This window comes from Arachis hypogaea, chromosome 11 (genome assembly GCF_003086295.3).
Source record: "Arachis hypogaea cultivar Tifrunner chromosome 11, arahy.Tifrunner.gnm2.J5K5, whole genome shotgun sequence".
Lineage (NCBI taxonomy): Eukaryota > Viridiplantae > Streptophyta > Magnoliopsida > Fabales > Fabaceae > Arachis > Arachis hypogaea.
In genome coordinates this window covers 46,111,912-46,125,399 of record NC_092046.1, presented here as the reverse complement: position 1 = coordinate 46,125,399, position 13,488 = coordinate 46,111,912, and the positions used below count along the sequence as shown (strand labels likewise).

General features: G+C 35.3%; 1 protein-coding gene and 1 non-coding gene across 3 annotated transcripts; one reads left to right on the top strand and one right to left on the bottom strand.

Moving 5' to 3' along the window:
- The first annotated feature begins 2,037 nt into the window (after positions 1-2,037).
- LOC112724817 (small nucleolar RNA R71) lies at positions 2,038-2,145 on the top strand. The gene has a single exon (XR_003163962.1). It is a non-coding gene; the product is annotated as a small nucleolar RNA R71 (small nucleolar RNA).
- A 6,945-nt stretch (positions 2,146-9,090) lies between these two features.
- Positions 9,091-13,265, bottom strand: LOC112720795 (VAN3-binding protein). 2 transcript variants are annotated; one of them, XM_072206807.1, is made up of 8 exons: positions 13,052-13,265; positions 12,908-12,966; positions 11,694-12,134; positions 10,696-11,098; positions 10,134-10,316; positions 9,913-9,962; positions 9,745-9,802; positions 9,091-9,383 (listed from the first exon to the last, which is right to left on the bottom strand). In XM_072206807.1, the coding sequence occupies exons 3-8, from the start codon at positions 11,991-11,993 to the stop codon at positions 9,145-9,147; spliced, it is 1,233 nt and encodes a 410-aa protein (XP_072062908.1). In that variant the 5' UTR covers positions 11,994-12,134; positions 12,908-12,966; positions 13,052-13,265; the 3' UTR covers positions 9,091-9,144. The 2 variants fall into 2 exon arrangements, with proteins under 2 accessions (XP_072062908.1, XP_025627669.1); XM_025771884.3 differs by having other exon boundaries at positions 12,908-13,236.
- Between the last annotated feature and the right edge of the window lie 223 nt (positions 13,266-13,488).

The window sequence follows — 13,488 nt, the reverse complement described above, 5'->3', positions numbered from 1 at the left end:
TTTGGGGAAGAGTGTTTATGGGTGTGTGAATAAAGTGGTGAGAAGAAGTGAGTGGAGGTAGGTGGGGATCCTGTGGGGTCCACAGATCCTGAGGTGTTCAAGGATTTACATCCTTGCACCCATTAGGCATGTAAAATGCCTTGCACACAACTCTGGGCGTTCAGCGCCAGGTTGGTGGCCATTTTGGGCGTTCAACGCCCATTTGTGTGCCATTTCTGGCGTTGAACGCCAGAACCATGCTGTTCTGGCGTTCAGCGCCAGCTCTGGCTTCGCGCCCCAGAACTCCCATTTTGGGCGTTCAGCGCCAGCACCATGCTCTGTTCTGCGTTGAACGCCAGACAGTGCTCCTCCAGGGTGTGATTTTTCTTTTGCTGTTTTTGATTCCGTTTCAATTTTATATTTATTTTGTGACTCCACATGATCATGAACCTACAAAGACATATAACTAAGAAAATATATTAGATAAATAAAAATTGGGTTGCCTCCCAACAAGCGCTTCTTTAATGTCAATAGCTTGACAGTGGGCTCTCATGGAGCCTCACAGATGTGCAGAGCTTTGTTGAGACTCTCCAACACCAAACTTAGAGTTTGGATATGGGAGTTCACACCAAACTTAGAGTTCGGTTGTGGCCTCCCAACACCAAACTTAGAGTTTGACTGTAGGGCTCTGGTTGACTCTGCTTTGAGAGAAGCTTTTTCTGCTTCCTCTCCATGGTTGCAGAGGGAGATCCTTGAGTTTTAAACCACAAGGGATTTCCTTCCATTCCATTTGAAGGACTGATTTTCACCTCTTGTCAACATAATCACAGCTCATTTCAGCCTCTGTGCTATTTTTTTTTTTTTTGGATAGGCATAGCTCTTACAAGGGGCATGGATGCAGTCCAGGAGAATGGATGTCATTTCTTCCAGGATCCTCAGGTCATTCCAGTTGAATCCAGATTCACTTAGTTTCATTGTGAACAAAGAGAGGTTCATCTTTACCATGAGTACTGCAATCACACAGAGTAATTTGGTCATTCTAGACCTTTCCATGATTGCAACCACAGAGCAACCTTGTCATGCTTTGCTCCTTCAGTAACCAGTCCCTCATTTTCTTCAGAAGAGGAATACTCATCAGAGCTCATGAAGGGCATAAGGAGGTTCAATGGAATCTCTATGATCTCTAGATGAGCCTCAGAGTCTTTTGGTTCCTCAGAGGGAAGCTCCTTATTGATCACTGGACGTCCCAGGAGGTCTTCCTCCTTGGGATTCACGTCCTCTCACTCCCTTGTAGGTTCGGCCATGGTGCTTATGTCAATGGCCTTGCACTCTCCTTTTGGATTCTCTTCTGTATTGCTTGGGAGAGTACTGGAGGGATTTCTGTGATCCTTTTACTCAGCTGGCCCACTTGTGCTTCCAAATTTCTAATGGAAGACCTTGTTTCATTCATGAAACTCACAGTGGCCTTGACAGATCAGAGACTAGATTTGCTAATTAGAAGTATTTTGTTCAGAGTTCTCTGTCTGTTGCTGAGTGGATGATGGAAAAGGTTTATTATTGTTAAACCTGTTTCTTCCACCATTATTAAAGCCCTGTTGAGGCTTTTGATCCTTCCATGAGAAATTTGGATGATTTCTCCATGATGAGTTATAGGTGTTTCCATAAGGTTCACCTAAATAATTTACCTCTGCTATTGAAGGGTTTCAGGATCATAAGCTTCTTCTTCAGAAGATGCCTCTTGAGTACTGTTGGATGCAGCTTGCATTCCATGCAGACTCTGAGAATCATATTGACTTGCTGAGTCAATATTTTATTCTGAGCCAATATGGCATTCAGAGTATCAACTTCAAGAACTCCCTTCTTCATAGGTGTCCCATTGCTCACAGGATTCCTTTCAGAAGTGTACATGAACTGGTTATTAGCAACCATGTCAATGAGTTCTTGAGCTTCTGTAGGCATTTTCTTTAGATGAATGGATCCACCTGCAGAAGTGTCCAGTGACATCTTTGATAGCTCAGATAAACCATCATAGAGTATATCCAGGATGGTCCATTCTGAAAGCATGTCAGAAGGACACTTTTTGGTCAACTGTTTGTATCTTTCCCAAGCTTCATAGAGGGATTCACCTTCTTTCTGTCTGAAGGTCTGAACATCAGCTCTAAGCTTGCTCAGCTTTTGAAGAAGAAAGTACTTGCTAAGAAAGCCGTGACCAGCTTATCCAAGAGTTCAGGCTGTCTTTGGGTTGAGAATCCAACCATATTCTAGCTCTGTCTCTTACAGCAAAAGGGAAAAGCATGAGCCTGTAGACTTCAGGATCTACTCTATTAGTCTTAACAGTATCACATATCTGCAAGAATTCAGTTAAGAACTGAAAAGGATCTTCAGATGGAAGTCCATGAAACTTGCAGTTTTGCTGCATCAGAGAAACTAATTGAGGTTTCAGCTCAAAGTTGTTTGCTCCAATGGCAGGGATGGAGATGCTTCTTCCATGTAAATTGGAATTAGGTGCAGTAAAGTCACCAAGCATCTTCCTTACATTATTATTATTTTCGGCTGCCATCTCCTCTTCCTGTTCGAAAATTTCTGAAAGGTTATCTCTGGATTGTTGTATTTAGCTTCTCTTAATTTCCTTTTCAGAGTCCTTTCAGGTTCTGGATCTGCTTCCACAAGAATGTTCTTGTCCTTGCTCCTGCTCATATGACAAAGAAGAGGGCACAGAAAATAATAATAATAATAGAGATCCTTTATACCACAGTATAGGGATCCCTGTGTGAGTAGAAGAAGAGGGGGAGACAAAGAATGTAATATAATGGAAGAAACACAACTGTGAGGAGGGTGAGATGTGAGATGAGATGTTAGTAAATGAATAAATAAATAGAATAAGATGGGAGAGAAGGAATTTTCGAAAATAATTTTTAAAAAAGAGTTAGTGATTTTTGAAAATAGTTTTTGAAAAATGTTAGTATTTTTCGAATTTTTTTTTAAAATCAAAAATAAAAATAAGAATAATTAGTTAATTAAAAAGAAATTTTTGAAAAAGAGGGAAGATATTTTCGAAAATTAGAAAGAGAGAGTTAGTTAGGTAGTTTTGAAAAAGTTAAAAACAAACAAAAAGTTAGTTAGTTAGTTGAAACAAATTTTGAAAAGATAAGAAGTTAGGAGGTTAGAAAAGATATTTTGAAAAGATATTTTTGAAAAAGATAAGATAAGAAGATATTTTAGAAACTAATTTTGAAAAATATTTGATTTTTAAGATCTCAATTAATGACTTGATTCACAAGAAATCACAAGATATGATTCTAGAACTTAAAGTTTGAATCTTTCTTAACAAGCAAGTAACAAACTTCAAATTTTTGAATCAAAACATTAATTGATTATGTTATTTTCGAGAATTTGATATAAAAATAAGAAAAAGATTTTGAAAAATACTTTTGGAATTTTTGAAAATAACTAAGAATTTTGAAAAAGATTTGATTTTTGAAAAAGATTGTGAAAAAGATAAGATTTTCAAATTGAAAATTTGATTTGACTCATAAGAAACAACTTGATTTTAAAAATTTTTGAAAAAGTCAACCCAAATTTTCGAATTTGATGAGAGAAAAAGGGAAAGACATTTTTTTTTTATTTTTGAATTTTTATGATGCAAGAGAAAAACACTAAAATGATGCAATGCATGATATTTTTAGATCAAAACATGTGATGCATGCAAGAAAACTATGAATGTCAAGATGAACATCATAGACACAATTTTGAAAAATTTTTAATGCAAAGAAAACATGCAAGACACCAAACTTAGAATTCTTTAATGCTTAGACACTAAGAATTCAAGAATGCATATGATAAATATGAAAAGACACAAAACAAAAAATCATCAAGATCAAACAAGAAGACTTACCAAGAACAACTTGAAGATCATGAAGAACACTATGAATGCATGAAATTTTCGAAAAATGCAAGATGCACATGCAATTGACACCAAACTTATAATATGACTCAAGACTCAAACAAGAAACAGAAAAATATTTTTGATTTTTATGATTTTCTAATATTTTTTGGATTTTTTCGAAAATTATATGAAAAAGAAAAATTAAGGATTCCAAAATTTTTAACATGAATTCCAGGAATCTTGCATTCTTAGTCTAAAGCTTCAGTCCAGGAATTAGACATGGCTCACTAGCCAGCCAAGCTTTCAATGAAAGCTTCGGTCCAAAACACTAGACATGGCCAATGGCCAGCCAAGCTTCAGCATGTAATTCAGACATGACACGCCTGACATACTCATTCCTAAAGGAATTAGACCTGGCTTTACAGCCAGCCAGGCTTCAACATGCTTCATGAAACACTAGAATTCATTCTTAAAAATTTTGAATAAAATTTTTGAAAACATTTTTATATTATTTTTTTCGAAAACAGATGAGAAAATTTTGAAATATTTTTGAAAAATTTTTGAAAAGAAAACGAGAAGAAAGTTACCTAATCTGAGCAACAAGATGAACCGTCAGTTGTCCAAACTCGAACAATCCCCGGCAACGGCGCCAAAAACTTGGTGCACAAAATTGTGATGTCCAGGCTCAAACAATCCCTGGCAACGTGAGCAACTTGGTACGCGCAATCGCGATTACACTTTGATTATGTAAAATTCATGGCTCTTGCTTTCCCTGGAAATGGCGCCAAGAACATGGTGCCAATACCATGGTTCACAACTTCGATACAACTAACCAGCAAGTGCACTGGGTCGTCCAAGTAATACCTTACGTGAGTAAGGGTCGAATCCCACGAAGATTGTTGGTATGAAGCAAGCTATGGTCACCTTGCAAATCTCAGTCAGGCAGATATAAATTGATAATGATGTTTTCGAATAATAAATAATAGAATAGGGATAGAGGTACGTATGTAAATCATTGGTAGGAATTTCAGATAAGCGAATGGAGATGCTTTTCGTTCCTCTGAACCTCTGCTTTCCTGCTATCTTCATCCAATCAGTCTTACTCCTTTCCATGGCTGGCTTTATGCAAGGGCATCACCGTTGTCAGTGGCTACATCCCCTCCTCTCAGTGAAAAATATGCTCACATGCTCTGTCACAGCACGGCTAATCATCTGTCGGTTCTCGATCATGCTGGAATAGGATTCACCCTCCTTTTGCGTCTGTCACTAACGCCCAGCACTCGCGAGTTTGAAGCTCGTCACAGTCATTCAATCATTGAATCCTACTCGGAATACCACAGACAAGGTTTAGACTTTCCGGATTCTCTTGAATGCCGCCATCGTTCTAGCGTACGCCACGAAGATTCTGATTAAGAGATCTAAGAGATATTCATTCTAGCTTATTTCATGTAGAACGGAAGTGTTTGTCAGGCACGTGTTCATAGGGGAGAATGGTGATGAGCGTCACACATAATCATCACCTTCATCACGTTCTTGGGTGCAAATGGATATCTTAGAAGCGAAATAAGATGAATTGAATAGAAAACAGTAGTACTTTGCATTAATCTTTGAGGAACAGCAGAGCTCCACACCTTAATCTATGGAGTGTAGAAACTCTACCGTATGAAAATACATAAGTGAAGGTCCAGGCATGGCCGAGATGGCCAGCCCCCAAAATGTGATCACAGGATCAAAATATAATCCAGGATCCAAAGATGATCAAAGGATCAAAAGATAATCCAAAGATGATAAAATACAATAGTAAAAGGTCTTATTTATAATAAACTAGCTACTAGGGTTTACATAAGTAAGTAATTGATGCATAAATCCACTTCCGGGGCCCACTTGGTGTGTGCTTGGGTTGAGCCTTAACTTTCCACGTGCAGAGGCCATTTGTGGAGTTGAACGCCATGTTTTGATCCATTTCTGGCGTTCAACTCTGGTTTTTGATCCATTTCTGGCGCTGAACTCCAGAATTGGGCAGAGAGCTGGCGTTGAACGCCAGTTTGCGTCGTCTATTCTTAGCCAAAGTTTGGACTATTATATATTGCTGGAAAGCCCTGGATGTCTACTTTCCAACGCAATTGGAAGCGTGCCATTTTGAGTTCTGTAGCTCCAGAAAATCCACTTTGAGTGCAGAGAGGTCAGAATCCAACAGCATCAGCAGTCCTTCTTCAACCTCTGAATCTGATTTTTGCTCAAGTCCCTCAATTTCAGCCAGAAAATACCTGAAATCACAGAAAAACACACAAACTCATAGTAAAGTCCAGAAATGTGAATTTAACATAAAAAATAATGAAAACATCCCTAAAAGTAACTAGTTCCTACTAAAAACATACTAAAAACAATGTCAAAAAGCGTATAAATTATCCGCTCATCAGTCACAACTTTGATACAACTAACCAGCAAGTGCACTGGGTCGTCCAAGTAATAAACCTTATGTGAGTAAGGGTCGATCCCACGGAGATTGTTGGTATGAAGCAAGCTATGGTCACCTTGTAAATCTCAGTCAGGCGGATATAAAATAGTTATGGAGTTTTTGAAAATAAATAATAAAAGAAGGATAGAAAGACTTATTTAGATCATTGGTGAGAGTTTCAGATAAGCGTGTAGAGATGCTTTCGTTCCTCTGAACCTCTGCTTTCCTGCTGCCTTCATCCAATCAGTCTTACTCCTTTCCATGGCTGGCTTTTTGTAAGGATGTCACCGGTGCCAATGGCTACTTTCAATCCTCTCGGGAAAATGGTCCAAATGCTCTGTCACAGCACGGCTAATCGTCTGGAGGCATCACCCTTGTCGATGGTTGCATCCTATTCCTCTCTGTGAAAATGGTCCGATGCGCTGTCACTGCATGGCTAATCATCTTGGAGGTTCTCGATCATACTGGAATAGAATTTACTATCCTTTTGCGTCTGTCACTACGCCCAGCACTCGCGAGTTTGGAGTTCGTCACAGTCATTCAATCCCAGAGTCCTACTCGGAATACCATAGACAAGGTTTAGACTTTCCGGACTCTCATGAATGCCGCCATCAATCTAGCTTATACCACGAAGATTCTGATTAAGAGATCTAAGATACTCATTCAGTCGAAGGTAGAACGGAAGTGGTCGTCAGGCACGCGTTCATAGGGAATGATGATGATTGTCACGTTCATCACATTCAGGTTGAAGAGCGAATGAATATCTTAGAAGCGGAATAAGTTGAATTGAATAGAAAAACAGTAGTACTTTGCATTAATCTTTGAGGAACAGCAGAGCTCCACACCTTAATCTATGGAGTGCAGAGACTCTACCATTGAAAATACATAAGTGATAATGGAGTTCGTTGGTCTCGGCCCCAGAGGGGAACCGGAGTAACCAAGACTTTGAATACAATGATAAAAAGTTCTATTTATAATAAACTAGTCACTAGGGTTTACAGAAGTAAGTAATTGATGCATAAATCCACTTCCGGGGCCCACTTGGTGTGTGCTTGGGCTGAGCTTGAGTGTTGCACGTGTAGAGGTCCTTCTTGGAGTTGAACGCCAGTTTTTGTGCCAGTTTGGGCGTTGAACTCCACTTTGCAGCTTGTTTCTGGCGCTGAACGCCAGAATTGGGCAGAGAGCTGGAGTTGAACGCCAGTTTGCGTCATCTAAACTCAGGCAAAGTATGGACTATTATATATTGCTGGAAAGTCCTGGATGTCTACTTTCCAACGCAATTGGAAGCGCACCATTTTGAGTTCTGTAGCTCCAGAAAATCTATTTTGAGTGCAGGGAGGTCAGAATCCAACAGCATCAGCAGTCCTTCTTCAACCTCTGAATCTGATTTTTGCTCAAGTCCCTCAATTTCAGCCAGAAAATACCTGAAATCACAGAAAAACACACAAACTCATAGTAAAGTCCAGAAATGTGAATTTAACATAAAAACTAATGAGAACATCCCTAAAAGTAACTAGATTCTACTAAAAACATACTAAAAACAATGCCAAAAAGCGTATAAATTATCCGCTCATCAGTCACCTTTTGCGTTACTGTTCCTGATCGGAGTTTCATTGTTGTTCATTGTTTGATTACGTTCTGCTACAAGGACCACCATGCCGCGTGACCACCGTATTCCCACCTCCGTCGTTTTTGCCGCCATTAGCGTACCGTTCATCATCGGGATGCCATTATTTTTCATTGCTTGATCGCCTTTCGCTGCAAGGACCACAACGCGGCTGCATCTTTGACCAAAGTCATTCGCGGTGGTTAGAGAGTTCTTTCCGCCGAGCTGTTGTACACAAAGAAGTCGACGTCGCAGTGTACGACTTCCAATAGAGAGCATTCGACCATGGAGCAATCAATTTCGGAACGAGGATTGAATAGCCCGTTAATTGATGTGAGTGATAATAATTCAATCTATTTTTAAGGTAAGTGGGGGAAAGAGGACGCTGTTTCGTTTTTTTTTTTGTTTTTCCATGTAAGTGAATTGTATTTTGTTAATCTCGTGTGAATGTTTTTTTTTTATACTAAGCGGATGTTTTTTTCTCCATTTGATTGGATGTTTCTGAAATGGTATTGTTGTTATTTAAGTATCTAATGAGGAGGTTTTTCTGTAACTCTTACCAATGAATGCGTTTTTTTGTTTTATTTTAGTTAATGCGGTTTTTTTTATTTAGGATTTGAAAGATTTTTTTTATTAGTTTTTGATATTTTTTTTCTTATATTTTGTATGTTTTTTCTTAGGATTTAGATGTTTTTTTTATTAGTTTTGGATAATTTTTTTTTATGTTTTGTATTTTTTTTATGATTTGGATGATTTTTTATCTTATATTTTAGTATTTTTTTTTTAGAATTTAGACGCTTTTCTAAAAAAAAAAATTAGGATTTACATAATAAATAATAAAAGATAAATTAAAATAAAAAGAAATAATTAATAATTATTAATTTTGTATCTTTTAAAATTTAAAAAATTTAAATAATCATTAATTAATGATAATTAATGAGTATAAAATATATTTTAAAAATATTTGTTGAGTTGTTGTTGGCTTGATTGTTAGAGGAATTCTCTTTTGAATGGTGAACTGAAAGTGATTAGGCCAGTGCAACATTATTGCTTTACTTTCTTAACATAGTGGTAAACTGGTAATACAGCCGCCATAAAAGAGTACATGCATTTTGGCATAATTTTTATCTGTCCTACTCTTCTACTTAGACGCATGCATAATAATATAATACATAATATATATATAATTATATAAATATATTCAAATTCATTGATTCATATGCTGTCATTGATACATAAAATTTCCAGAGAAGTATCTATTGCTTCAATAGAGTTGGATCTACGAAGTAGAGCCTCAATCCCATCAACCCATTTCATCTTGTGGAATTTACTCTTGCACTTGAACTCTAAAAGGCCTTGTGCTGTTTTGAGGCCAATATAACACTCTTCCAATGCTTCCCTTTCTTTTCTATACGGCCATGCACCCTGTTTGTCACACACTCCATATACCACACCTAAGTATACAATTTTTGTCACAAATACAATCTGTTAGCTAGAACCTAATAAAAAATATTCAATTACTTATTGTTATTGTTAGGATGATTTTTAATTTAATCATGCATCCTCTATTTAACTTTAAAAATTTTATAACTACTATCAAAATGATATATGACAGTATAATTTTTTTAAATATACTTAGAAATAATTATAAAAAAAAATATTTAAGTTTCTAAAATTTCAAGTTAAGTGAAGAACTAAGTCAAACTTTTGTCACATAACAATAATATTTCATACAAATTACATGTTATTTTAATACCAACGGTTAGGTTGGATGAAGGTAAACATTAAGGGATCTATATAACTAAAAACACTTACATTTATTCTTTTTGGAGAAGGCTCCTCCCACGTGCTTGCTTTTGATCTTAATTTTGACCTATGCCAAAACAGAATCATGAAAATTCAGATAAAACATTGTTGCTCATCTGTGCAATTGATACCTCCATCCATCACATACATGAATAATTGTTAATAGTTGATATATACCTGAGATTTCTTGTTAATGTAAACAGTGACATGCTTCCATCTTAGTGCGCCTGAAAAAAGGTCAAAAAGCAAACTTAGAAATAATGATATAAAGCAAACCCAATGCACCAAAAATCCTATTATATTTATCATACATGCATGTGTGCCTCACATTTAAGAAAGTAATAAATAATAATTGGAAAAATGGAATATAATGATGGAAAATGGGTTTCCAATTTTACCTTTTCGTGTGAGTTGCAACAATTCTCCCACACACGGTGGATGATGTTCCAACATTTGGTGGTCAAAAGGTGCAAACCAATGAGAATGAGATTGTGCCACTCCCTTATCATAAGGACTTATTGATGCATTCCTCGTTGTTTCTTTTGGTAATCTTGCCCTTAGTGCTGCTTCTCCTCTCAAAGCTGATTTCCAAGGGAAAAAATAAAAACAAATCAAAATAAATTAACTGATAATAATCACTGATATTGTTCATAATTCATCCAAAAAAGTTGAAAATTATTTAACTGATGAAACATAAGTTTGGTTTCTTCTATTTAAAAAAAAAAAAAAACTCTAGAAGTATCTAAGAATGTAATTACCTTTCTCTAATAATGAAATAGAGAAACTAATTTAATATCTATTAAAATTGAATTAGTTGGACAAAACTAGTCAAAATAAATAGTTGATTGTGTCGTTTTGTCTGATTAATCCAATTATTGAATTCGTTTGAGGTCAGAATTGCTGCTGCTTAAATCTTTCTCGGCTAAAAATAGTAACTAATTCCAGAAGCTGAGAAATGACCTGTTGCAGCAGCGGCAGTTAGTGTGATGAGATCTCCATGGGTTTGAATATCAACAGCAGACTTCACAGCAGAAGCCAGACGGCCATGATCAGCTCCAGCCGCTTCAGCCATTTCAACGCAATGCGACGCAACGAGCTCCATGGCCGAAGCCAGGGCTAGGCTCAGCTTCGAATTAGACGAGCGATTGTTAGAGTTCTGTTGCGCTGCAGCCACAGCAGCCAAGGCTGAAGCCAACCCTGCAATAGACACAGCAGAATGGACTCGACACGATTCGAGCCGCGCCTTGTCTTTCTTCCTTACATTCATGTTGTTACCACTTCCACCGTTCTGCTTCTGATGAAACCATTTTCCAATGCTTCCCATTTTTCTGCTATTTGATGAAGGAGTTGTCATCTTTCCTGCCTGCAAATCAAAGAAAAATATTCCCTACTAATATCATTATCACCAGTACAAATATTCTCTACTGCAATTACTTTTTTTTTACATCATTTTTAACAATGGTCTTTCTCCACTTGACTAGTACCAATAAAAAAAAATTTTAAAAATAAATTTATTAATAATTTATGGGGATTTATAACCCCCACAAATTACAAATAAAATTCTCATCCAACTAATTTTCATTACTATTTCACAAATTTATTGACAGATGAGTCTTATTATCTTAAAATGATAAAGTTAATGGCCAAAATATCTCTTTTGTTTACAAGGAACGTTTTGATGTCCTTCATAAATAAACAAGAATTATATAGGGTTTTTGTTCCAAAAATACTATTTTCAAAAAAAAAAAAAAAGAAATCAGCTTCTATGTATTTGTATATAACTACATATTTGGTTAATTTATTATTTTTAATATATATTTTATATTTTAATATATTTTTTATACCAATAACTGATTTGATGATTTATTTTTTATATATACATAACATAATACTTTAATATATTGTTTTCACAAAATCAATAATTGCAAATTAAATGGTGAGAGAGGAGCATGGCTTACTACTACAAGTTGAGGTGCGAAATTAGCAGCACTATCAAGAAACACGTGTTGATTCTTGTCATAGAAACTTCGCTTCTGTTTATCTAAAAGAGCCTTTGAAATCTCAGAAGCAGAGAGGCTCCATGACCTTGACAAGAACTCCATGGGTTCAAGTGGTGTTGGTGGCTGAGGTATAGCAGGTATCGTTGATAGGAGAACCACTTTGTTGAACTCTTCATTTTCATTTACATCCTCTAATTCTAGCCCATGATGCCACCATGAACCAGTTGTTTTCCAAGGTGGTAAGTTACCACCATCCATTTTTCTTTTCAAAAGTTCCACTATCAAGGACAAATATTCTGAATATTCTGAATATGCTGAAACCTCAAAGCACTTCGAGTAGTAATTGTTGTTGTTTATATGACTTTTTTTTTTGTTTTTTTTGTTTTTTTTTCGCAATAGCTGTTTTGCACACACAACACAGGACACAAGAAGCAGAAAAAAGGGGTAGGTTAGTTCGGGGACTTATGATTGATAGAAAGACTACTTTGGTTCCACTCGAACAAACAAAAAAAGTGAAAGGAAACAGTTTGGTGAGAAGCGAAAAGATTGTGTTTGAAAATACAAAGATATTAAGATAGATATAAGATAAAATAATTGTGTTTATAATTTTGATTTTATTATCTTTAATTTTTGAGAAAACATAAAATTAGTCAGATTTTATTCCAAAATAAAAAATATTTTGGCTATTTTAATGTTTGTTTAAAAAATATTTGTCTTTTGATATCTTTATAGAAAAATACTAGAATATAGTCATAATTTATTATTTTTGATCATTAATTAGTTATTAATAATGTTTAAAAATATGAGATAATAACTAGACTAAAAAAATTAAATTCATGACTAAATAATAGTCAAAAACAATAAATTTTAATAATCCTTTTAACATTTTTCATTTTTATATTCTTCTGCAGCGAAACATTAGCCAAATATTACTCTTTACATTTTACGTCAAATAAGCACTTTCGAATGAAAAAAAAAAAGTTTTCAAAAAAAGATTCATTAAATTGATCATCTAAATTATGAAACAATGAGGGAAAAAAATCAAACAAAATTCTTAGAAATCATTTTCAAAGAACAAAACAAAAATCCATGGAATTGATCATCTATATTTAATAATATATAAGATCTAGAAAATGTTTAATAATAATATTAATCGAAGACAAGAACAAGACCTGCTTTACAGAGCTTGCAGCCTCAGTAGAAAGCTTTTGACCGAAGCTTAAGCTTAGACCTGCTTTGTGATCAGTTTCAGTCTCTCACACACATATATGTAAGAGAGAGCTTAGGAAGCAGAATAGATTTCAAGGAACACTTACCTAAATCTTGTGCTTTGAACCACCATGAATTCAGGTTGATGTTTAATTAAAAAAATCAGAGACAACCCGGTATTCACGAAGCTCAAAAACTAAGCAACTATATATTAATCACTAAAAGTAAAGTTTAAGGGGAACATAATCCTGTGTTACTGGGTATTGGTTCCTAGGACTCATGCAGATATAGATTCATAGCGCTGTTGTCGATGACTGGAACATTTTGTCTGTTATCTAGTTCTCTTTTTATTTTATTTATTTTTATTAGAATCAGTTCATGCTTTAATTAAGATCTTTTCAAAATTATTTGTATATAAAATTAGTCCCTAAATTAATTTTTATCTATTTATATATAAATATATAAGTTATTTAATTTATTTTTTATGTATATTTTATATTTTAATATATATTTTATCTAAATCATAATATAAATTTAGTAGTTA

Coding starts and splice junctions, on each gene's coding strand:
- LOC112720795 (XM_072206807.1), bottom strand. CDS start 11,993: ATGGATGGTGGTAACTTACCACCTTGGAAAACAACTGGTTCATGGTGG. Junction 9,963..10,133: donor GTTGCAACTCACACGAAAAG/GTAAAATTGGAA, acceptor ACCTTTTTTCAG/GCGCACTAAGATGGAAGCAT. Junction 9,803..9,912: donor ACATTAACAAGAAATCTCAG/GTATATATCAAC, acceptor GTTTTGGCATAG/GTCAAAATTAAGATCAAAAG.